At 42.0% G+C, this 26,879-nt stretch overlaps 1 protein-coding gene across 1 annotated transcript; it reads right to left on the reverse strand.

Annotated features, from left to right (window-relative positions):
* Positions 1–26,106, reverse strand: PTP4A2 (protein tyrosine phosphatase 4A2). The gene is made up of 6 exons (XM_081202640.1): positions 25,874–26,106; positions 11,857–12,514; positions 9,646–9,738; positions 5,513–5,643; positions 4,344–4,418; positions 1–2,360 (listed from the first exon to the last, which is right to left on the reverse strand). The coding sequence occupies exons 2-6, from the start codon at positions 11,950–11,952 to the stop codon at positions 2,252–2,254; spliced, it is 504 nt and encodes a 167-aa protein (XP_081058766.1). The 5' UTR covers positions 11,953–12,514; positions 25,874–26,106; the 3' UTR covers positions 1–2,251.
* Between the last annotated feature and the right edge of the window lie 773 nt (positions 26,107–26,879).

Here is a 26,879-nt window from a genome sequence, read left to right on the forward strand (position 1 = left end):
GACTTTATACAGTAAGAACTTTATTGCACTGTGTTCCAAGTGCTGAACCAGAAATGTTTGTGCCTGTTGAGCCCGACTCACAATGAAGCTCTAGCATTTCTACTCTATGACAGAACGTGCATCCCTGTGCGCTTAACCGCCCCACCTTCTCAGTTCTGTTAAGGTTGCAATACAAGCTAATATACTGTAATACATCGATGTGAAATTAAAAGGGGGAGAAACAAAACTATACATAGGAAAAACAAAAGTAATCCACTTGTTCTACAAGTCTGGGCCTGTTTTATATTTGGCTACAACATCTTAAGTTGTAGCTTTTTTTAAAGCAAAAAACTCTTACACGTGTTGTAGAAGTGAGACTAGTTACAAGGACAATTTGTGCCTTTATGTGCACTAGGGCAAAATGGGACAGAAGATGAGGAGGAAAATTCAACAACCTGTTATTTTCCACATTTCTTAACCTATAATCATTGTTCCAGATAAGCACTCTTTAACGCACAGTGCATGGTACTATGATCACGTACATGTTTTAAATATAATGCCAACACCCACCCCAAATATATGCCATATTTTAGAGGAAAGATGGCATTCGTGGCCAACAATTTCAGACTTAAGTCTATTAAGCCACCCACAAATTAAAGTGATTGGCATAGTACCATCACAATTAGATTGATTTAAGTCTGTATGGAGCTTTAAAGACTGTGATCCACTTTCTGAACTCAAAATGTTTAAAGGGAATGTTAAGTGATCAGATGCAACGCAGAAATAGTGCCCTGTTTAGAAGGTCTGTAAGGCCTTGTCTATACCCACTGAAAGAGCTGCTGAGAGTGACTTACCAAAGCCTTTGACACTGTGCAAGAGACTAAACTGTAAGCTAATTCATAATTTTAAGTAGCCAAACAAATTTTAAAATAGAAGAAAGGGACACGGGTTCTGTTGGCACTGCAACTGTGGACCCACCTTAGCCAAAGCAATTTCCTAGAGAGGTCACCTAAAACTGGCTAAGCACAAGCAATGCTCTTCTGCCCTTCTGACCAAAATTCAGGACACATTCTCCGTATTTATTACGCTCTGAATACAGCATATGCCTATGAGGCATTGGTTGTGTGCAACCAGCAAGGCTCCCTTAAGAACCTGATGAAAAGTCAGAAACAAGGCAATCAGTGGTTACAGTAAACTATACATGAGCCCAGTCTGGAAAAATACAGGCATTGAGAACTCAAGATCAAGAGATGCCAATGGGCACCAAAGCCCTATTAGAACTAGACTTCATTCAAGTTTATTCCCTTCAGAGAGGCAAGGATCATTCAGACAAGCAGCACACAGCCTTCCCATCTAGATTTTATAACAGGAGTTGTTTTAACCTTAATCAAACACGCATGCCTATTCTCTTCCTATGCTGTGTCAGTTTTTCTGCCTAAATGGCAGGAAGCTAACGTCCAAATTATTTAGAGAAATCTATTTGCAGCCAAATGGTGGGCAACATTTCAGCACAGAGGATCCCATCTGAAATACCTGCTTAATGCGTGTGATTTGGACATCCACACATGACTCTTTTAGCGGGATCAGATCCTCAGTTACAGAGTCCCAAGGGTTACAAAGTAGGCCATCCTTCATTTCAAATGACTGTTTACATGTTAACTGAATGATAACTGAAAATGTTCAGTTAAGAAAAGGACTTTGACCCATTGTGATAGGTTTACCAAAAGCAACTCTCCCCAAATGTCTGTCAGCTGCAAACGCAATGTACAGCACTTCTTGGAACACCCACTTAGGATTAAGGCTGCCAACCACATACTAGCTATACAGGCGCTCCTTAAATTCTGTCTGCCATCTTTCACCAGTAAGAGGAATAACTAGTACAAAACTAAAAAATAAATTTGGGCTAGGACCTAAGTGAGGGATGCTGTCCTGCTCCAATGGTTTCTGCACAGTCTGATACTCTGGTTTTCCTTGAGACATAGAATTCATTTTATTAATTTATCTCTCTCCAAAAAGTTAAAAATACAGAAGGTTCAAATAATGCTCGTCTCTTGGCAGATGTTCAGACTGCAACATGAGAAGACAATTCTTCACTGAAATGTTTACTTTGAATTTTATTTTTTATCACAATCATCATCATTGGGACAAAGGCAGAGGAGCACCCACTCCACTACGGTAAATATGTCGTTCAACTCCAGAATTACATTTCCAGGTTCCACGAGTCCAAAAAGACAGCCATGATAGCGTCAAGACTTCATGGAGGGCCACCCCCTTACTGCATAATGCAGTGGCCGTTGGCATCTCTGAAGCGTAATCGCATCTTCGGTCGGTATTTCTCAAGGTAGAGCAGTTGTTTAGAATTGAAAGCTCCCCTCCTCTTCCTGAAAGAGAAGCACATCCAAGACATTAGATCTCAAGCACATACATGAAATGCATTTCTCCAGTTGGAGGCAGCAATACCAGTTGCTCTGGTGCTTGAATTCTGCTTGCTGGATTCCGACAGGCAACTGTTGAGCCACTGTGAGAGTAGGATCCTGGCATCATCCAGCAAGTTTGTCTGACATTCTTAATAGACCTGCACAGACCTCCAAGCCTGCACAGCTCACACCTAACTTCCTATACGGTACCTCTGCTTCATTTCAAGCTTGGCAGACGGCAAGAGAAAGAAAACAGGAGGTGCATATGCAGATGAAACTGGATCTATAAATTATCAGTAGGACTGCAAGCTTTGATCAGTTTAATAGGTTGATCAACAAAAGCTTTAGTTAATTAAGACAGAGTTATTACATTACTGTCACTCTTTCTTTTCTGCAACGTTAGCCTTAAACCACAAAGGAAAAGCTCACTGCAGCTCCTCCCCATGCTAGTGTCAGTCTTTGGAAAATGCATTAAACACTGGCATGGAGGTCCACAAATTTGTTTGCCAAACACAGGTGTATTTTTCATTCTGATGAGATCCCCCCAGACCCTTAAGGCTCAAAAGGAACTCATATGGCCCCAGGCTTAGGCTTATCATGTTACCCGGTGGTGTTGGAAAGATATGGCTCCTACACCATCAAGGTAACCCAAGAACCCAGCCTAAATAGTGACGGCCAAATTCTAATCTGTGAGGAAAAATAATAATATATTATTATTATATATTAATAATATATTACGTTCAAAATCCTACTCAGTTTATGGAACTCATTATGTGACTTTGGGTCATTCACCAGTGTCAGACATGATAAATCTATGGTTTGCTGAGATGAAAACACACTCCAGTGTACCTTGGGCTCATGCACTCCCCTTCTTCCTCCTTTCAGCATATTATTAAAGTGTCCATTACAGTGGTACCTCTGGATGCGAACGGGAACTGTTCCAGAGCCCCGTTCGCATCCTGAGCAGAATGCAACCCGTGTCTGCGGGTCGCGATTCACCGCTTCTGCGCATGACATCATTTTGAGCATGTGCGCATTCGCGAGCGCAAAACCCGGAAGTAACCCGTTCCGTTACTTCCGAGTCGCCACAGAGCGCAACCTGAAAACGCTCAACCTGAAGCGACTTTAACCCGAGGTATGATTGCTTAAATATCCTGGTTTAATTAATTATGGTTTGGACAACTCAATTTGCCTTAACTGGACAAAACAGGGAGCTGCAGTTTAAATATACAAGCTGAAGCTTTAACTTTAACATGACTCCCGATATGACCTTTCAGCCCAGCCTACCTCATACAGGATAAAACGGGGTGGGGAGATCATGTGCGCTACTCTGATCTTGTTGGAGGAAAGGTAGGGTAAGAATACAATAATCAGTAAACACAGGCTGTATTGACATGCCTATCTCTGCTCTGAGGTGAACTCATCAGGCTACAGTTCATGTGGAGCGAAGTGTCTCATTAAAATAAATAAAGAAAAGCATGATGTGCCTAAGAGCCATCTACCTCGTATTTTAAAAGCAGAAGGAGGGGGCTCCATTACCTGCTAGCCCCCCCCCCACTCTGGATTCCTTTGGAATGACTGACTTCTACTAGCTGGGTTGTAGCAAAGCAATGCCTAAGATCAGCAGTGCCAGCCAAGACAGGCTACATTTATTCACTATTCCAAAAGACTTGGTCAGTTTCCCAATAAAGAAAACGGGGGGGGGGGCAGTTCTGTAGCTTGCTTGTTCTTAAGTGAATGTTATATCCAAGTGGCCCAAGTCACAAGCCTAGCTAATTCTGTCTAATCACCACCCAGAAGGAGGGACTGTGCCTAGGCCTCAAACATTTTTGTATGTCACAAGCTCAGCAATGCTATGAGGAAGCAGCAGCTGCTAACCAACCTTGTGACAGAAGATTGCTCAATGCAAAGAAAGCTATAGAAAGTGAGAAGAGGGGCAACACTTACTGTCTTATAAACTGCACAGCGTCCTCATACTTCATTCCACATTCAATGAGTGCTAGGGCAACCAGAACTGGGGCTCTGGAAGGAGAAGAGAAATCAATACAAATTTAAACTAGGTCCAGTAAACCTCTCAAAAATAGATCCAATTAGTGCAGCCATGGGCCCAAGACTGCTTTTCTCTCTCTCTCTCTCTCTCTCTCTCTCTCTCTCTCTCTCTCTCTCAGCTACAGAACAATATTGGCCTGCTTTGTTTAATGCTGCGTACAGTATGAAATCGATAGCTTTATGGGTGCCCAGTATAGGACAGCAACACAGCAACACTGTCTGCATATTTCAGTTTAAAAGTTTATCAACTATAATTGAGACTAGATGGGCGATGCATCTTAAAGAAAAGTACCTGCCACCTGCAGTTTTTAAAAATACTTTAAAATATTTATTTTAAAGATTTTCCAATTAATCAAGGGAATATTTAAGGTCCAAATCTTTTGATAAACTGATCCATTGACCAAATGTTAACAGTCCTGCTGGCATGTGGCACAAAGTAGCTCAGGGCAGCAGTTCCTGGCACTCCAATTTTAGCAAGTGCATTGTTTCACAATATTGATCATGTTGAGGAATGCAATTGCAATTAAGAAGGGAGTGCCAGCAGCTATCATAAGCAACTTAAAAATGACTGGTCACTGGAGAGGTCAAATCATCAAGAGCCAAAGCACGCACCAGCAGATTACAATTCTTACCTCGTGCACAAGCATGATTGTAAGGGAAGCAATTATCTACCCATTTACTACTTTGCAGCTGTCCTAGTTGTGGGCAGCTTGCTTCAAGAGTGCCTAAGCCAAACTTAGTGATTTAAAAGGTCTCCTCTTAAAAACCCAATGGCCTATTCTTCTTCATGGTGTTAAAAACTTAAAATTTAATTGCAGTGTTTTACAATGCAGCATGGGGATGGTGTTAGATGAGAACTATCCCTGTTGATTTAAGAGTCTTGAAAAAACTGTTGGGGAAGAGGACAGCAGTGTTTGAAACCAATGAGTCAGCATCCTAGCAGACAACCAAATGTGTCTCAATATACTGGTGGGTTTGTTGTGCTACAGACCTCAAATCACAGGTTCAGCTGCAAGAAACAGGAAATCCTGAAATCAACCTCTCCAATCAAAGAACAGGAAGTTTACCTTCCAAGCCCTGCAACACAGTGTACAGCAACGCAGCAGCCAGGTTCCTCACGAAATTTTGTTTTCAAAAGGTTAAGCCAGTCATCCACGATTTCACTTGGAGGTGGTGCTCCATCATCAAATGGCCAGTCCTTTGGAAGAAGGAGACAGAACATGTTACTTCCTCTCAGTATTCAAAGCATGGTGGAATGCCACCCCACTTGTTTTCAGAAGACCCGTAACCATCCCATTTCTTGGGCAGATGCAACAAGTCTGCCTGAATCATTGCACCTTCCTTTTCTCCCCTCCCATTCTGGGCACTGCTACCACTAAAATGTTGTACCTGCAACATGTATTTATTGGATTTTAATTGACTATCCGTGTCTTGTGTCTGAATTTTTAAACGAAGAGTGATATAAATATGTTTTACAATAAACAAAACAAATTTGGCAACTAATTATACCACTTTGGCAATAACAAGGGAAAAAAGCATACTCTCACTTTCATGTGTGTGACAGCAATACCTTGAATACTGAATATGATATCTGGGAGGGATATCAGTTGTAAGCGTTTATGGTCTGCATTTTATTGTGGCATCAATACACTGTTTTGATGCTAATTTGGTTCATACAGTATATTTTAAAAAATATTTTATTTATAGTACCTTTAGTGTGTACTGCACTTTACAAAACACAGTGGACACTCGGGTTGCGAACGTGATCTGTGTGGGAGGCACGTTTGCAACCTGCAGCACCGCATCTGCACACGCGCAGGTCACGATTCGGCACTTCTGTGCATGCGCGAGTGCCAAAACCCAGAAGTAACCCGTTTCGGTACTTCTGGGTTAGGCGCGGTGCACAACCCGAAAACATGCAATGTGAAGCATCTGTAACCCAAGGTATGACTGTACATAAGGAAAAATTCCTGCCTCAAGAAGCTTATAATCTTAAATTCAACACGGGGAAATCAAACACATGGAAGGGGAGGCAGGGATAAACATGGAAGCAATATGCAGTTGTTTCAGTTGCACATGTTTAGGCTGGGTTACAGTACAATGTTGAAATTAAAGGGCTGTGCCAAAAGCTTCAAGGAAAAGGTGAGCTTTTAGGAGTGATTTGATGATCATAAGGTAGCACACCTCTAGGAGGTAGTTCCAAACAGTACAGGGCAATAAGGAGAAATGGCTGGTATCTTTTGAGGGACAGGAGACAATGTTCACATGGCTCAGGGTGAGGGAGTTTTATTGTTTTAGCCATAAAAAAATATTTAATATGTTATCTGTTTAAGTGCAGTGTAAGTTAAGGAACATGATTGGCAGCCCCCCTCTTCTCATGGATTCCTATGAAAAAACATTATTGGATATTATGTTTATGAAGGACAATTGCCCGGAATTATAATGCTATTATTATTATAATTATTATTATATATAATTACTGCTCCTTCCTCTCTCTTCGTATCCCACTTTTCTTGCTTTGATTTCTTCTCTTACTTTTTAATAGTTGCCATTATTGCTTTTGCTTTATTAGAAAATGGAAACCAAAACTTCAAAAGTGTATTTTCACGATTTGGAGGGAAGGGGAAGAACACCACCCTACAAAGGTGTTCTGAGCAGAAGGGGCAGAGACAGAATGGGTAGAATCCTCTTAGAAAACAGGAAACTTAGAGGTGGCAGGCTTGGAGGAGCCAAGGCCATAGACAAAAGATATGACCCCAAATAGGGCAGAAAGATAAAACATGTCTTCCTTTGAGCACCCTGAGGAAAGATCCATTGAGAGCTGAAAGGAAAGAGCAAATCCTTCATTGTATCTCTTCTGCTGAGATGCCTGCTCAACAGAACAACACGTTATCAGCATGAAACTGTCAGCCACTGATCACAGTTCCCAGAATAGACCTCAAGCACCACAATAAGACTACCAATGCTGAGACTGCAAAGCCTGGGGGTTTTCACAGGTTAACAGCTAAACAAGGCTTCCACTGCAGCAGCTTATCAGGCCAGATGCCAGCACCAGGGGGACTTCCAATGGGCAAATGAAAGGAAGTACAAGAACTGACATTCAGTGGTGGAATCACTCAAATGAAAAGTTCCCCCTAGCAGACATTGTTAAATTTGATTAAGCATGGCCTGATCCAGGAAAGCACTGAGTGCTTCTTTTAACAAGCCAAGTGGCGCTGAGGAAATTCCACAGCTCAGAAGATCAACCCTTTAGATTAGCAAGCCCTAAAAGAGTCTAGAAGCATAGACGCTGCCATTCATTGCTACTGGAAGTAATATTTATATTGTGCTACATTTGCTTCACAAGCCTGTGAAGATGGCCCCAATTATCCTAATTTTACATATGAGGGAACTGATGGTGAGCCAAAAGGATTTGCCAAAGGCCACACGAGTCTCCTAGATCGAACTTCAGCTTGTTCAACCAAATCATTCAGCTTATACTCCGCTCTCAGCTTGTTATCGCTCAGCACCTAATGACAGCAGACATGCATTTTGGGCCAATCCTGATCTCACAGCAGCCTCAGGAAAGTCTACTGTTTTTCAAAAGTACACTTGCTTTTCTGCAGGCATTATATTGCAGAAACATTTTCAGAAGATAATTCAACCTTGTCTTTCCTAAGCCATGTCTGCTGTTTAGACAAGCTATTTTTAAAATCAGACACATGAACCTGTGAAGTGTCAGCAGCTGGCATGGAACAATGCCAGCATTATCCACCCCACCTCCCTTGCCTTTTCCTGCATTAAATGTATTGAACACTACCAGTTCAATCAGCTTATGTCTAATTCTGATGACCTATTACCATGTATTAGGGTAGAATAAGCAACTGCTTTGTGTGTCCCATCTCCTAAACATCTCTACAAGTAAAGTCTGGACAAACATTTTATCTTTACAACCATCCTTTGAGGTAGTGTAGCTATCCCTCAGCCAAACCTATCTCACAGGATGGTTGTGACACAATTGTTGGGAGACTAGAACATCTTGGTGGACAGCTTGATTTTTTATTTCCATTTTCTTCTAACAGTTTTTTCAGGTTTTGCTGGCAAATTAAGAGCCCAGAGGTAAGTCAAGGCAGTGGAAAGATCTGGGCAGAGTTCCTTATCCTGTGGAACTGGTTTAGAGATAGTCCACTCAGAATGGACTGAACTACTGCTGCAGGCAGTGGAGACAAGGGTGGGGAATGAGGTATACATAGCAAGCTATTTGTTGCAGTTGCTCAGATCAAGGACACCATAAGTGGCCATTCTTCTGTCACACTGGAGAAAACAAGGGCAAGAGGAAGGCTGGCCTACAGTCCCAAGATGCTGCTGCAGACCTCTAGGAGAGAGTAGTCTGAGTATCAGGCAACATAGATCTCTCTCATCACTACCTTTTCATGCTGCAGCAGAGATTATTTTCCAGGCATTGCTTGACACAAGAGATGATCTTGGCTGCGACTTCTGGAGAACCTGTTCCCTTGCAGGCCTTTGCCACCTGGCCTGGGAGGGAAGGGCCCTGACCGACTCCAGCTACAAAATCTGAGGCAGATGAACAGAATCTTGGGTTGGGGTATTGTTTACGGGGGTGGTTGTTGGAAACAAGCTGGGAGGCGGCTCAAATGTGAGTGGAAGAAAACTCTGGTCAAATGCTGGTGAGGGCTCATCATCAAGCCTACCTAGTGACAGTGAAGGCAGCAAAGGCGGCTTACTTTGCTGCCTCTGTAGTTCCCCCAGCCCTGAACTACTTCAATTTTCTCTCTCTCTCTCTCTCTCTCTCTCTCTCTCTCTCTCTCTCCTTCTCCCAGGACAAAATCATTTTCCAGCCAAGAAAACATAGTGCTGTGCCAGTGCACTCACTTTCTCATGCACACACACACTTGTTCCTGGCTTTAAAGCTGAAGGCGGATGGGTATCCCCACTGGAAAGGTTTATCTAGTTAACACTCACAAAAGTCTATCTTTAGAGAAACACAGAGACATTGGAACTCAATCCCCTAAACTGATTAGCCAAATACTTGAATGCACCTGATATGGCAGGACTGTAGATTGCTCAGTGACCCAGAATCCATGCCCAAGTACTGCACAGTTCCACAGCTGCAGGCTAGCCCAGACAGACCACTAGGCAGTTCAAAAAGACCCACCATTTTCTGCTGAATCATAATTCCCTCTCAGAACTTTATACTCACCAGAACTTGAATTCCTTCTTTTTCAACTGGTGCTTTATCATAGGTAGCATCACAGACACGCACCAAGGTTGTCACTCCATACTTCTTCAGCTCCTTTTAGAAAAAAACAAAGTCAAATCAATTTTTCATACCAAGTGAAAAAATACCTTTGCTTCCAGAGGCATGCAAAGCTGTATGAATAACTGATGACAGGTGACAGCCTGGGGCAGCCTTCCAAGGAAAACTATCTCTTCCTTGAGTTACTGCTGCACATACTTCAACTGTCCAGAAACAGCAGGGTGTAAAGGAGGATAAGCAGAAAGGATGACCTGCCAATGGAAGGATCCACAATGAAGCAATGGGTGTGACAGACTGAGAAGTCAGTGAGCGTCTTCTCTTAAAACAGCTGTAACTACAGAGCTCTTAAAAGCCTTGGGAGCTGCACAAAGCCTGTTCCTTTCTCCTTCATTATTTAATTTGCAACTGGTTAAGTTTAAGTGTGCAAATTTTGGATACTCTTTAGGTTAATGTAATTGACTTTGCATTGCACACTATTGCAACAGTGGTACTGTGAATCCATTTATTGTTAATATTTGTTACCATGGTTGTTATCTGTATATTTTGAAAATCTTTGAATAATAGTATTTATTTCAAAAAGTTTAAATCTGCAGCACAAAATCATCTAAAACATAATCTAAAGCATAGTAGGTGATATCCAACATTACTCATACTAGGTTGTATCCACCAAGTTCTGCTCAGAGTAAATCCACAGAAATTAATGGACCCAAGTTAGTCATGACCACTCCAAGTAAGACTTAGCTGGATACCATCCCATTTGTTTAAGTAGCACCCTTGTCCTTAAATTGGAGGTGAGTTATTCAAAACAAGAGGGAGAACATACAGTAGCATAAAAGAAAACACATTTAACACTTTACAAGCTAGAAGAGAGGTAAATACTGAAAAGTATTACTTGTAAAGTGGCCCAAACAAGAAAAAGGAACACAAAGGCAAAGTGGAACAGCAACGTTAGCACCCCAATCTTATTTAAATGGAGGCATGTGGTTGTCTGGGTTATGTAGCCTCAGACATTTCTGGTCTAAAGGACAGCCTTGTTTTCTGGCTTCCTGGAAATGCATTACAAGTATAAATTCTGAAGCACACAAACACAACTCTGGTTTAGTTGCAAAACGTGAAAAGAAAACAAGCTGAACAAAATCCCTTAATTTACTTTTAACATACATTAATTTACTTTTAACATACATTCTGCCCACAATACACAATGACAGCAAAATTCCCCAGTTGTGACATCACCCTGAAGAACTCTCAGGTCATTAGTCACCCCAAATTTATTAGTGTCTGAATGATTCCTCAATTGAGCCTCACTGATTAATTCCAGTATGTGGTGTAGAGGCTATCACAGGATGAATGAAAAGAGAGAGGAGGACACTTTGTATGTCAATTTTGTAAGTGCAGTCTTGCGCCTTCTAGGGCTGGATGGTGTATCAATACATTTTCCAAAATCAGTTTTAAGTCCGCATCATGGTAACGGTTTCATAATATTCAACATGGTGATATACTGAGAATCACAATGTTTGTGTACGTGCTATGTAAACAATCATGAAAGACCATGAAGCCGGTCATTGCTTCTCTCATGATTCCTGCTGACTCTGTTGACTGAGGTAACAAAGTCAAGGGGGTCTGCTTGAAGAGTGCCTTTTCTTGGGGGTAACCCTACAGGAAGAGAGGTGAAGGGGGAGAAAGACTAGCAAGCAGACTAGCAAGTGCATGGGGATTCCAGAAAGAAATAGGTCATGCAAGATATGAGTCACTGCAGCTTTACACTCCAGAAATCCTGGGACTGCGGGTTTTGGATAAGAGTTCTCGAGAATTTCTCTACTAGGCCCTACTTTAGTCCCACATTAATCAAGAACTTACTTTAGAACTCACCCAGCAATTTCTATGACTGTGTATTGCCAGGGAAGTTTGGAAATATTGGGCAAGTTACCTTTTAGCTATCATCTGTTGGAATCTGGTCTCAATAACTGCAGGATACAGTTGTCTACCATTACTGATCTTTCTACTGAAGAGTCCTTGATAAGCTTCCCACTTCCACTAGGCTTCTCGGAAGAAAATTTGAAAACCACTCATCTAGGTAGACTACTACATTGGCCTGCATCTTTTGTGCACTCTTTGGCTGCCTGTTCAAACATACAATACAGATAGCCTCCTTACCTCTGTGAATTTGTTGAGGGTTGCATTGGTTGGGTTGTGGGTAATTAGGAAGCGCATACTCTCATAAGTAATCTCCACTGGAGCGGGACGGTTCATAGTGGCAGGAGGAGTGATGGGGCCAAAAAAAAAAATCAAACCTTGCAACGTTTCACAGCAGAAAACATTTAAAAAATCACTAAAGTGTCTGGGGATAGATCAGAGCTTTCCTTGTTAAGTTCTTTAAGATGATTCTTCACTTCAAGAAAAGCAGGTTTGCTTAAAACGTGCTGCACTTCAACTTCAGCCTCAATTACTACAGGCGGTTCTCCTCAAGACTCTGCCCTACTACATGCACAAAATAGGGAGCCTTTATTACATTTAGGCACTGGTGAGGCACAAAGAAAATTTAAGGGCAGATCTTCTTTCCACTTGTGTTTGGCCAAGCTCTGCTTCTCTAGTGTCACCAAGAGGAAAAGGTGTCCAATGTGCAGAAAATATCCCCATATATTTGAGGCTTATGTCTTGGTGTCTGGAGTCTTCAAGGCAAAGTTTCGTTATGGCACGTAGGACCCTGGCCCCCAGCTCACTTGTCAGCCAGGGTGCTGTGCTGGGCCCGGCAGAAATCTGCCCTGATGCTCAGAATCGCCATAAATGTGTGACGTGGATTCGAATGGAAAACCTAAGAGAGGGGGAAATGTTCATGTTTAGAGACAGCTGTGCACAGATTATATGTACAGAAGCATCAAAACACCTACAGCATTAAGATTTCAAATGGCAAACAAGTATCTGAAATTGCTTTAGTCATAGAGTGAACAATATATATTAACGAAGTGAAACAACATTTCTGTGATCTGTATGCTCATTCTGATTAATCAAGGCCAGCACTCATATTACTATCTGATCCTTATGCCTTGTCTGTTATTGCAATCCTAGGGTTTCCGAATCACACACAGCACTATTTCCCCTGCATGCAGATTCAAGCAATTATCACAACTTAGTTTGAACTAGTCCTTAAGTATGGCAAATATGACCCTTAATACATATCAAGAAACAAATGCTATCCATAAAAATCTTTTACCTTTCATAAACTGCTTGTGGAAGATTCGGTTTCAACTCAAACATGTGAGCTGAAAGTTTCATTAAGTGCTCTGTTTGCCTCAACCACATGCACACAAGTCGTGCCAAAAGGAACTTGAAAGCCAAGAGCAATCCAGTTCACATTTTCACAAGGCAAATTGTTCCGTGACGCACAGTATAAAACAAATACCAGGAAATTCTAACCTGCTCACTTCAGTGTTGATCCTTACCAAGGTTATGACGTATATCAGCTAAGACAATGCACCAAGGAAAGGATTTTATGTAGCCTGGTTACATATTCCCGTTAAACATTCAAACAGTATCCTCCTCCACACTATTCTGTATGGTTAATACAGGTGGGCTTTGTCCTGGAAAGGGCTACCAAGCATCCACATCAAATTACAAAATTTATTACGTGAAAATTACTGTATGTTAGTCCTCACAACATGGGAATTCCAAATAAAAATTTCAGAAAGGCTGAAAGCAGCCTAATCTCATGTTCACCTGTTGCAGAAACAGAACTGTGTGGGTCTTTCCCTTCTAACCTTAAAGAATGACTGGTTTTCAATGCTGAAAGGAAGATTTCCAACAAGCAGCTCCAATACAAGAAACCCACGCTGTATGATGGAGGCTGCATATGCATATGCATCTTTCTGTCTCAAAGCCTACTTCCAAGGCAGGGAGTGAGGCAGAGTCCCACACTCAGAGTCCATATTATTTAGAAGCTGCTTAGTAGTTTAAATATCTCTTAAGTGGTATACAGCCTAAAACAATACACATAATTAAAACAAAAATATAGCATAAAACCAGTAAATCATTAGTGCAAAAGCATATAAAAACAGAGTTCAATCTTTTAAGCCAGGGAACAAATCACAGACAGTCCATCATCCTACAAAGTCTCAGTGCTACCAGGTCCTGAAGTTGTACAGAGACATATAGCCTGCACTGTAGTAGGAAAACTTTCTAATTTAAAGGGTATGGAATGCAAAGCATCTATTTGTCAATTTGGCACTGGGGATTCAATTATGTAAACTTGATGCAAGAGGGAATGAATTAGTATAACTGCTGCTGTTCACAGAAGACACTGAAGCCTGCATATAAACATGATTGCTGTGGTTCTCTTCAGTAGTCTCCATGGGAATGAAATTTCTCATGGGTAGCAACCAAGCCTAGACTATGCACCTACTCTTCAGTTTCCTCAGCTGTGCCTTTCCAACATATGACAGCAAAAAATTCACCTGTGGAATGCTGAGCAAGATGTTCAGCAAAAATGAATGCAAATCCACCTGCAACTGTGTCAACAACTATCAGAAAAACTTAAATTTCGTTAGTTGTAATACTTTTTTTAATTTTTACATGAGACTTTATCAGGTATCATGGTCCAACTACTATAGAACTCTTACAAGCTAGGTAAGGAAAAAAACACAAAGGTAGAAACATTTAAAGAAATTGAGTGTGGGCTATCTAGAGGCACAGATTTAACATGAAAAAATGTATTGTTCAAACCAGGCTTTTAGAGGAATTCACAAAGGTTACTATATTTTAGTAAACTGTCTACTAACACATACAAATAAAAAAACCACTTTTTGTGGGGAGAGTGAGGAATCTCAAACTTTAGAAAATGGAATTTGAAAAAAATCAAATGTTCCAGAATTACAGGTTGTTTTTTTAAAAAAGTATACATAGATGGATGTTCACAGGAGTACACAAAAAGGTCAGTGCCACAAACACAGTACAGTGGTGCCCCGCAAGACGAATGCCTCACAAGACGGAAAGCTCGCTAGACGAAAGAGTTTTCCGTTTTGGAGGTGCTTCGCAAAATGAATTTCCTATGGGCTTGCTTCGCAAGACGACAATGTCTTGCGAGTTCCTGCTGGTTTTTTTTCCTTCCCCCCCCTTTTTCTAAGCCGCTAAGCCGCATATCAGCTGATCCGATCAGCAGATAAGCCGCTAAAAGCCTCTAATAGCACTAATCCGCTAATCCTTCAATGGGCTTGCTTCGCAAGACGAAAAAACCGCTAGACGAACAGAATCACAGAACGGATTCTTTTCGTCTTGCGAGGCACCACTGTAACTTAATTACTGGCTCCCTTTCACAGATCCTATCTGATCAAAACCTTTTTTGGCTCAAATTGTCACCAATTTACTCTTCACAGTTTTATCTAATGAACATTCAGTTCTCAACTCTTCCCTTCCGCGTTCAAACTAAGCTTGTGTTTGCTAGAATTGAGGCCAGAAGGTGTTTTCACTGGCAGAGCTCAGTCCACAAACTTGTGAAGTAAAGGTGTTTCTAAGAAGTAATCAATTGTCTTTTTATTCCTTGGCTTGACAGATGGTCATTCGTGGTTTATGAGGCTGAGTGTGTGGCATTTATTTGAAGGCTTCTTATTACATTGTAACTAGGGAACTCTGATTTAGTATCTGATAACAAACTAGAAAAATAAGCCAGGATTCCTGATTTGGTAACATATATTAAGCCAGAGTTGCACATATCAAACACAACAGGGTACTAGCTCAATACAAGCTAGCATCTTTGCACCAAAGCCAGCAGGAGAAGGGAGGAATGCAAAGCCCTGACCTTTGTTCCATCAACCATGGTTTATGAAGCCTTAAATAACAGCCCAAACCAGGCCATTGAGTAACTATGAGCTAGCCCTCAAATAGATTTCACATGGCAGAAGCAAAAATAACAGCCAGCTAGAGTTATTTCACACCTTACCGTCTGACGGCCTTAAGGAAAATGTACACAGAAAGAGGTAGAATCTCCTTCCAAAAACAAAGACTGTAGTCACACAATACAGACAAATCTACTGACTGAGGTTCTGCCTTCATTTACTGGATCTTGATCAATGTTAAGATGATAAAAACAGCAGAGCTTTGCAAAACAAAGGTGGCTTCTGGTCCAGATGTACTAGGTCTAAGAACTGACCAAAATCCAATCAATACAGCATGAAGCATGTCCAAAAGTTTGTTTGCAAATCTGGGGCTCTGAGTTAACAACTGGTCTCCAGGGGAGGGGGCAGTTTCTAGTCACCAGTGGTGACTAGGCAACATGTTACCAAGTAGAAGAATTCTACATTATGTACTCAAAAGCAGGAGGGCAAATCACAGAAAAGATTCTCCCAGTTGTCATGTGTGCCTTTATTCACTGTCCATAGAATTTTAATAAAATACAATTAAAAAAATTAACTCAGATAACAGTGGGCCACTGGCATGCCCTTAGTCACTCCTTTGCAGGTTCTTAATTGCCTCCATTAAGTGAATCTCCAAAACAAGACAACATTTTAGTTAAGTTGTCTGGGGCAAGGACAGAGGTGTGCTCAATCACCTAACTGAGGTCTAGCCTTCCCCGCACCACCACCACCACCTGAAACATGTGAGTGGAGCTCTGGAATATTAACTGGATTCAACTGTGAAATCTTCTCCTACAGAATGCTACACTTGAATCTTAGCATTATCACTACATCAAAACCATCACTTGCCCTGCAGCTACAGAATATGGAAACAAAAAACAGTCTGGTGTACCCATTAAGCAGAAGAACAAAAGCTGTTGGGAGCTTGGCCCCTCTTCTCTTCCAGCTAGAATAAACAGGTACCAAAGAACTTTGGATGTTTTGTGTAATACTTAGAGTAAAAGATCCATTTTTATTTCCTTTTTAACAATGAAAAAACCAGTAGTTTTGTGTGAAGTCATACAAAACTGAATGGAGAGGATACTGGTAAGTTGCTTACATCAAGGGAAAGTTCCCAGATCGTCTTCCTTATTTCTGCACTCCAGGCAAAGCTCTCCCAAATAAATTGGAATTTACTCCCAAGGTCTAGCTATTAAGCAAGCGATTGCACAACTGAAAATCTGTATGTGGGTATCAACTCCCTGGCAATGAAGGTTTTAAGAGCAACATAGTTCCTACTGACAAAGTGTTCCTTGACTACCATCCTGGATTATCAAGCCAACTTTAAGAGCAAGAGGTCTTACAAAGGTGTTCATCCAGAAAAAAAATATTTGCAGCTGTTTAAGAGCATCTCAAGTTAATTCTCTTTCCTGCCAAAACCACAGAACATCTTAAAGTGACATAAAATAATCCACATATGCTTGTCAAGTCAAATTGTTAATTCTACCCACTTATTAAAAATCAAAACCTCTTGATACTCAAGTGTAAGGTAACAACTACTTAACATCCAGCTATTATATACATGCCCAAACCTTACTTCAGGAATATATCAGAAAAGCCTCAAAATTAACTCAGCATCTTAATTTCTCCACCATTTAAAACTGGCCACGCTAAATTAACTAATGCTTTAACTTATTGTCCTACTGATGAAACTGAAGGGAACTAGCAACCCTACCAGTGTCTCCCAAGGATAAAGAGAGATTTATTTTGCTTTATTATCCCAAAGACCCCAAGGCAAGTTACAAATCTGGGTTCAGCCCTACTACTGAATTCTAGGACTAAGCGAGAGAATAAGAAGTTTGTTTGATTGTGAGGTGGGTGAGAATATATTTAGAAAGAGGCTATAAAAGGATGATTGAACAGAACCAGAAGTGAATTTTGTGGGAAAGGACCAGGTTGCACATTATATGGCATGGGGTGTTTAATTTTTAAGTAGAAAATAGTGCTAGATCTCTGGCCTATGCAACAGTCATGCCATATGCTCTCCAAGTGTGGGAAGAGAGCAAATAACCTGTAGTTCAGAGTCGGGAAAATGTGTTATCAACATGCACAAAGGCACCTTCTGCGGAGTCCAGTATTCAGTCTAGGAACGCAAAGCAGATTCCAGGTTTCATCCCTATTGTGCCCTAGAACAAATGAAGCCTAAAACAGGGCTTTACTCTTTGTAGACTGGTTTGTACACAATAAATTTATGTGCACATGAGAGCCTTTTGCTGCCTGGGAAGTAGCAATAAAAGAACAGCATGTAGTGAAGCTATACATAAATGGCAAATGATAATACAGGCCCAAAAGAAGATATCGCACACAGTTTCAGAACAACTAGAGTTCTGTAACACTAACAAGCAGAGTTGGGGTGAACACAAGGAAGTTTTGTAAACTGTGATTTGGGGAACCCAGAGAAGCTTGGGAAGGGACCTGAATAATTTTTACACACTGACTGAAACTTTATATAAACATGGCCTGGCAGGCCATTAGTCTCATCTCATGAATCACAGATAGCAGAGTCCGAGATAAAGCAACCTGCCAACAGCCTGGCACTGGGCTTACAGCTGTCCAGGAGAGATTAACCAGGATCACTACAATGGCATCTAGCTGACCCATAATTTTTTAAAAGTAACAAATTCATCTGTACTAGATACCTACATTTCTGATTTACCCAATTTTATTTCAGTTTCCTACTGCAAACAGAACTAGTCCAAGAATACTCCCTGTCTTTGAAGACCCCCCTTGCAGCTTGCATTTCAGCTTGTTGCCTTCAGGACTGAGGCCATAAGACGGACTGCACCAGCTGTACCTTTCCAGGACTGCAAGAGACATACTTTGGAAAAGGTTATTTGGATCACCTTTCAACATAGCATACCACAACAACATAGTACAAAGTAAAACCTGCTAATTTGTCAGATATTCATCAGAGATTACCCTCCAGTATAGGCAAGCAACCTCTTGTAAGATTAGCTTATCTGAACTCATTTTACTTCTAGCTGAATTCCACACTTGATTATTTTTCATATGCTTAGAATGAACTGCCATGAAGAGTAGTGTAAAAATTGCTTTCTCAAAGCAGCAAAAATTATTTGAGGGACAAATCTCCAAAAGTTCCTTGTTTCTTAAAACTAAACTTGTAATAGCACAGAAATAAGAGAACAGGTTTTGGAATGTTGTTAGATATAATTTTACCATGATCAAATACTGTCACATCTCAGCAAGCCAATAATAAATACACGCCAGAGTCTGCCAAGATTCTGAACAGCAGCAAGCTTTTCAACAGTTTCATGGTGCTGGTTAACATGGACAGAGGTGCCTGCTCTTTGTCCATTCATGCAACCATGCACTTCCTCCTCCGAAGTTCTTTTATATGCCTTATACTGTATAATGCAGTTTGCTCACATTAGGCTGCAGGCCTATGCCCTTGAGAAACTCAGCTAACACTGCCTATTAATTTCAATGTAATTTTGTGGTTTGATGTAATCCTGAACAACTTCCATTTCTACTTTTCTAACAGTGCACTCTCTAGAAATCTGCTACCCAAATACTACCCGAATCTTAACAAAGAAGCCCTTTTGCAATAACTTAACAAAAGCTACTGTTAGTTGCTTGGTCATCTTTAACATTATTGTTCAGTGCTTTTCCTCTAGAAAAAAGGGTGCTGGTACTCACCATGAAGTTGTTACAGTAAGTGCCACACTTTTAAACAGGGCTTTTATTCTAAGGGAAAAGGTGCCAGCAGTGCGTACCATTGAGTACCCCCCAGAAAAAGTACCATTCTTGTTCATTCCCTTTTACAACCTTGGAACCAAAGCAGCCTAAAACATACATATGCTCATTTTGGTGCCAGAGATTAAAATGGTTCTACACAAAATATATTTATATTTTTTTCATAGAACTGCAACCTTTAATCTGGTCAATCCAAGATGCAAAAACCTAATCCTGGTGCTGCACAGAGAGTTTAAGGATTAACAGCCTGAAAGCAATTACAAAAAAATATAATTGAAGTGCTGAAAATGGAAAGCAATGTTGTCACAAATGACCAGATACAAATAAATGTTTTCCAGCTGTGGCTAGATCTGCCTGAAGTTTCCAGGCAGTGCTATCAAATTTCTACAGGTTTTGATAACCAAGTGCCCTGAATTTTTCAAGTTTCCAGGCCCAGAGAGAGAGAGATGCCTGTATACAAAACACATACACATTAAACACAGCCTTGTCTTTAACCATTCACTTGGCCAACATTGGTGCTTTCCTTCAATAGATTTGACTGGCAAAGCTGAGCAGTCTTTCTGCTTTACCACCATGATTGGTTCCCATACTGACTACAGAGGAAGTGAAGCTGACCAGGCTAGCAAAGAGCAACACTCTTCTATGCTTCACCTGCCAAGAAGGAATGTCAGTTACTTTTATAAATAAAAAACAGGTGAGTGAAACAAAAACTGGCAGGCTATTGAAAGCTTAGTAACAAGGGCATGTGATCCCATTATCCTAGATGAGTTTTTGGACAAACATTTCATTCCCAACTGCTACCAAGTTCATCAATGGAACTAAGTAGATATCCACAGTAGATGGAGCAGAGGAGGATGTGCACAAGAACATTTTCTACTGCAAACTCACCATCTCACCTTAAATTTCCTATCCTTCAGTCACTGTGCCCACTTCCTTCCCATTACAGTCAAACCTTGGCTCCTGAACGCCCACGTTTTGGAACGTTTCAGCTCCCGAACGCCAAAAACCTGGAAATAAATGCTCTGGCTTTCGGACATCAACCGTCCAAGGCCACTTCCACTTGAGTACAGGCAGCTTCTGTAACCAATCAGAAGCCGCACCTCGGTTGATGAACATTTCGGAAGCCGAACGGGTTTCCAGAACGTATTACATTCAACAACCGAGGTTTGACTGTATCACAAACTCCTCATTCACCTTTACAAGCCGTATTCTGTGCAAACTCCACAATATTTCTAACAGTCTCAGGTTACTGTCCACTTCAGTCTACCCCTTAAATACTTTTAACGTGAGTAATCTAGAGTGTCAAAGAAACATTATTTATACCGTATAGACATGCTCTTTCTACATCAGAGTTCACCCCTTTTGGAATCATGGGTACATTTACAAACCTTAGAAACTGTAATGGGCACTATGCACACACCGCAGCTTAATCAACTGGCTACAGTAAAATGCTTCTTTCACATTTCAATGGTCCTTTCAGGCACCAGGAAAAGCATCAGTGTCACCTACGTGTGTCCACAGGTGTCATGCTGACAAGCACTATTTTTCTCAGATTCCCTAAAAAGGCCAATTCTGAAGTGGCCTGAGATCCAAATTCTGTTAGTATTTATGAAGTGCCACCCTCTCTCTCTGATTCAAAGTACTATGTAAATAGCATGCCTTTTGGAGCACTCCAGTATTCATACCAAAGTGACGATGTACAAAATAATTTAGGTTAATTGACAAAACTCTCTTACAGAGGCAGAGAGTTGGGAAAATTGGGAAGCACTTGCTGCATTTTTATTTCATAAACTGATTCTGAAATGTGCAGCATTTTCCAGAATTTAAAAATAAGAGAACACAAATAATTCTCAAAAGTAAATTAAATTTAAAATCATTAGAAGATAGCTGATGGATTCCCAATTTTAAGCTTCCAATTATGTGAATGTGTTCCCAGTTACATTTCCAATTGGAGGGTAGAATATGTAGGTGGATGGAAAGTGTTGTTTTTATAAATAGCCAATCTTTCTACAGTCAACATTCAAAGCCAGATGTCAGCTTCTAGCAACTTGATGACCCACCCACCAGCTTCTATGACCTATGTCAACAGCAGTTTTGTTTACCCAAATGACTAATTATTTGATGTCCTCCAGGTCACACGGAAAATTAAGTTAGTGCAATTTATTTTCAGAAAGCAAGTTTACTATAAGGAACTTATAGCAGGGAGATCAAACCCAAAATATTATTTTAGGGGATATTTTTATAGAATGGTGTTATTTAACATAGTACTATGTTAGACCAGACTGCATCCACTAATTAGACTAATTCCATTTATACCCTGCATTCTGATTATCAGAAATGGCCAGCCAGATACCATAGCACAATCAATATCCACTCTATTAGCCTACAACATCTGGTAGTTAGAGATACTTTAAAGAAAAAACACACACACAGACACACAATTTGCACTTCTGGCTATCACTACTGGTAGTCCACAAAATTATCTAAATGTGGACACACTATACACTTCTACAGAGCAATTATGTGGATTTAGAAAGAATAAAAGTTTTTTCTTGAGAATGCAACCCGGTCACTTGTTAAAAAAATAAAATTTCTCTTCACCTTAGAAACATAGGAAGCTGTCTTATAGCAAGAAAGACAACTCTTTCATCTAGCTCTGTACTGCATTCTGGCTGGCAATAGCTCTCCAGAGTTTCAGGCAAGGTCTTTTCCAGCCCCACCTGGAGATGCCAGAGGCTGAAACTGTTACATCTACAGGCCAGACATATGTTCTAAAACTGAATTATAGTCTGCCCCCTGTCCGTTTAGATTTGTGCTGCTGCCTGATCCCATGTTACTTTACTTCTGATGTTAAATCCCACAATTTCAGAGGAGCTTCTTACTCCCAAGAAAGCATAGAGAATTGCAGTCATCTCCTCGCAATATAAAAATATAAGGAGATGAACAGTAGTGTTGTATGATAACTGAGTATGTTTTCCCCACCATTCTCTTTTTAGAAAGAAAAACAGCTTCTTATAAGTGAGTCAAAAATCCAGTTTTAATAAATATTTTTACAATTTAAATTCAGATTTAATTTTAGACCAGTGTAAATGTAAAATAAAACATTGTAGCTGAAAACTAAATTTGGTAAAATCAGATTTGTTTCACCTAAATTGGTCGATCATTTTTGTCCACCCTGTTATAAAGCATTTATCAGTAAAGTGTCTCTGTCGAAGACACCACTTTTTTTAGTAAAACTATACCACAATATCAGAAAAGATGCAAAAAGAATCAGTACATTATATTTTATTGCTATGGCTAGTGGCTGATGCAAATAAAGATTCTTCTGATTCTGATGCTAAAAGAAGCAGGAGCCTAAAGAGGTTATTTTTAATTTTAAAAAATTACAAGCAACACTACAATCACATCAGCTCTATTCCTTAATAAGGCCCCTCAACAGTTAACTAGTGCAGTGTTCTATGGAAGGACAAAGTTCAAAATGTGGACAGTACACTGAAAATTATTCACAAAGTGTTAGTGAAAACTGTTTCAATTTAGTCGTATCTAGACATTCTATAGCTAAACCACGGCATGCTCAAAAGATTCCTCCTCACTACCACAAATAAAATCATCTATTAGTTTGAGACCTCAACTCCCACCTCTTGTAGACTTTCCAACCCCACAGAAGTCTAAGTGAAGATAACATTTCTGCACTTTGAGTCACATAGGGAGGTGCCTTTTTTTCCTTACTACTGCAGTTCTGAGTCACAACCTTCCCTGTTCATTCAACAAGCCGAGAGAATGTTCATACTACTACAACTTGCGAAAAGTGCTAGTCTGCTCACAGGTACCCAAAATTACACATACATAGTTATTTCACATGGAAAAAGTGGTTTGTAACAAACCATAGCCAACGAAACCCAGCAGATTTCAAATGTCAAGGGCTGTCCTGTGCTTTTATCTCATACACCCCCCCAAGAAACTTATTTCCAGCACAAAGACTCCCCTTTTAATGATTTAACTAGACTATGCTTCCTTACACCATCTTGGTCTTTTATCACCTAACACTTCCTCGTTGTACTCCTTCACTCTAGGTTTGACTATTCAATGCAACCTCACTTCCCATTTATTTCCCCAGCAACCTCTGCCTCTGTTTCTTTCTGTCAAATCTGCTCCAGCTTTCCTTTATAAACCTCTAAACTATGTGGTGGCATGCGTACTCCAGGCTTTGTCCTGCACTCCATTCCAATATACCACCACCTCTTCCTACACACACTCATTCTTCTCCTTGGTCTTTCAACACTGTCAGTTCCTGTAAATACCTTTCTCAACATCTGCATTTCCTACACAGTCCTTCCATAAACCTCCACTTAGCTTCCAAATTATTTCCCAAAGCTATAGGAACATCTTTGCAGCTCCAGCCTTGATGCTCACTTGCATAATCTCTCCTCCTTTCTAGAGACTTGTAGGTCCCCCTGGGAGACATTCTTCAGTACACACCCACTTCCTCCATTCTTCCACAGGTCTGGTCCTAAGGCTCAGTTTTATGTTGTTACTCTCTTACTGCTTCTACCTAACCTGCAATTTTCCTTGTAGCATTTCCCCATCATAACATTTACTGATTCCTTGTGGTCTAGCAGCCCCTCCCTTTTTCCCCTCCAAATTACGAATCCTTCCTTAAGCCTCCACTTTTTTGTCTAAGTATCCCCCACAACACCATGACCCTCCTTTACCAAGTTTGTACGTATGTTTTTCCGGGCTACTCAAAAAAAAAAATTATCCCATAAGAACAAGAGACAAAAAGAAAATCATTCTAAAGATAGCATACCTATTATTTACAAATGTTTATCACCTGTTGGGGTATAATATTTATTAAAAATTCTATAATGGTTTATTTGGCACTGTGGGTTAAACCACAGAGCCTAGGGCTTGCTGATCAGAAAGTCGGCGGTTCGAATCCCCGCAACGGGGTGAGCTCCCGTTGCTCGGTCCCTGCTCCTGCCAACCTAGCAGTTCGAAAGCACATCAAAGTGCAAGTAGATAAATAGGTACCACTCCGGCGGGAGGGTAAACGGCGTTTCCATGCGCTGCTCTGGTTCGCCAGAAGCGGCTTAGTCATGCTGGCCACACTCGGCCAATAAAGCGAGATGAGCGCCGCAACCCCAGAGTCGTTTGCAACTGGACCTAATGGTCAGGGGTCCCTTTACCTTTCGGTTCCTTGGAGGACTTGTATTACTTCCAAATCCAAAGTTTTTGCTCCTTCAGGACTCCTCCCTTCACATGTTGCTAAAGCTCTACACTGTTCCAGTACATTTCCTTTCCATGATGACCACTCTTTTAAAAATAATCTTTTAAAACAAAGTACTGCCCCTAGGCCAGGCCAAGCCAGCTTCACCACTCCTCCACAGATCAACAACTTTGCCCATCCTCCTTCACAACGGAGCAATGAAGCTCACTGGAGGTTCTTGGGCCAGTCACTTCAGCCTAACCTACTTCACAGGGTTGTTGTGAGGATGAATTAAGGAAGAGAACCATGCATGCCACTCTGAGCTTCATGGAGAAAAGGTGGGATATAAATGTAAAAATAAATATATAAGAGTAACCAAGAGGTCTGAAAAGACTATTCTTCCCTCCACCAAATCAGGCCTTCTCTTCTCTTTGGCCTACCCCATTTCTGCAAACCTTCCTGTGGTATTCCCATTTTTTCCTCACTGCATCCCCTTAGCAATCCTCCCTTTAACTGTACAATCAATCTTCCATCCCATGTTATAAGCAACCACTAAAAAAAAAGGCTTACAAACGTCAAGAAGAAATATATGACTATGATGGACATCTCTCTCCACACACTCGAACAGGCCAGGCCCCTCCTCTAGTTCAGCTTCTCAGACCCAGTCCCAGACATCCCCCCTCTGCCAGCACCCCAGCCTGCCGGCTCCCAGTGTCTGCCTTAGGCTTAGCCACTCTCTCCTTCAGACGCCGCTTCCTCCTCCTCCAAATTTCAAGCGTGGCCCCATTCACTGCAAGTCGCACAACCACCAGAGGAAGTAGCGTATGAAAATGGCCCTTTCCCAATCCCCATGCCCTTTTAAATTCCGCATCCTCCCCATCTCCTTTCCCTACCAGCCTGCCTCCCATTCTTCCCCTTAAACCCACTCACCACCACGGAAACCTCCTAACTCGAAAGTCCCAAGGGTGGGTCTCCCTCTCTCACCCACTCTTTACTCAGGAAAATTCACAGCGCCATCAAAAGAAAACTGAAGGGCCTGAAAAGGGCCCTGTGCAGATCCACTGTTGACCCTCAACGCTCACCCCCATAATTTCTTGACCTCCTTCCCACCCTTTCTCCCCCACCCCACCGAGCAGCTCCCCAGTTCGCCACCCCGTCCCCCCACTTCCTTCCCCAGGCAGCCCACAAATACGGGGACCCCCCAATCGAAGTAAAGGGTCTCAAAGCGACGTTCGCTCCCCGCCCTACGCCCCCCGCCTGTGCGGCCCTCCCCCTCGTGCTTCAGCCTCCCCCCATTCTCCCCCTTCATCCACCCCTCCCGCAAAGGCCCCGGCCACCGCCGCCTCCTCGCCGTCGTCCTCTCACCCACCGAGAGCATTGAACGTCCAGGCGCGGAGCAGACCGGGCGCCTCCCACACGGCCCGGGCAGGGAGGGCCCCTCTACCTGCGTCAACGCGCGGAAGCGGGCCAGAGCCGCGGAGGGGGAAGAGGAAGAAGGGAGCGCCGCCGCGTCGTCGTCGTCGTCGCCGCGTAATCGAAGCCTCCCAAACCGGACCTGACCGGCAGCCGACGCGACGCGCGATTCCCCCTCAGCCAGCCACACAAGACAGACAGGCGGCCACCCGCCAACCACAAGGCCCGCCGGGAGAAAGGCCCCGCCCGCCGCCCTCGCGCAAGCGCACGAGGCACCTCCCGTCCCCGTCGCGCGCCTTGCCACAATGGTACCGTCCGGCTTACCTCACGCCACCCTCCCCCCCCCCCGCACCGCGGCGGGTGATGGTACAGGCTCAGACGGCGGCGCCGCCGTTCTTCTCCGGCTCCTCTCCCTACATTTGCGATGGTCTGACGCACAAATGAAGCTGCCCCTCTCTTTGAGAATTGTCCACGCCGCCCCCTTTCAGGAGAATGGATGCGGCGCGCGCAGTTCCCGCCCCGGCGTGACCCAGAGTGGTACGGCCTGCTCGGAAAAGAAAGCGCGCAAGCACTACTCACATCTGCAAGTGTGGCAGTTGGTGTGCTAGACAGTTGCCTTCGCTCGATAATGGACTGGACAAGAGCCAACATACTGAAGCTCAATCCAGATAAGGCTGAGGCCCTGTTAGTGGGTGGCTCCCTAGACCGGATGGCTGAGTGGCTGCCTGCTTTTCATGGCAACTACGTAGCAATTGAAGGAGAAGGTACATAGCTTGGGGGTACTTTTGGATCCCATCACTGTCCAATAGTATTTTATTTAATGTTGCTTTAAATATAATAAAGCCTAAAGACAGGAAAGCCATTTACAACCAGAAAAGATAAAAACAAAAATACAAAATGCATAAAATGCTAAGATATCACAATTAATAAAGGGAAATGCCAGTGTTTAAAGCTGCATGCCA

Source organism: Podarcis bocagei (genome assembly GCF_964188305.1).
Source record: "Podarcis bocagei genome assembly, chromosome: 7".
NCBI lineage: Eukaryota > Metazoa > Chordata > Lepidosauria > Squamata > Lacertidae > Podarcis > Podarcis bocagei.

Bases quoted from the DNA above. Each gene is read 5' to 3' on its own strand.
- PTP4A2 (XM_081202640.1), bottom strand. From the start codon at position 11,952: ATGAACCGTCCCGCTCCAGTGGAGATTACTTATGAGAGTATGCGCTTC. The intron at 5,644-9,645 runs GTGAGTATAAAG...CTTCTTCCAAAG, and splicing joins AAGAAGGAATTCAAGTTCTG to GACTGGCCATTTGATGATGG. The intron at 4,419-5,512 runs GTAAACTTCCTG...TTCTCCTTCCAG, and splicing joins TGTGTTGCAGGGCTTGGAAG to AGCCCCAGTTCTGGTTGCCC.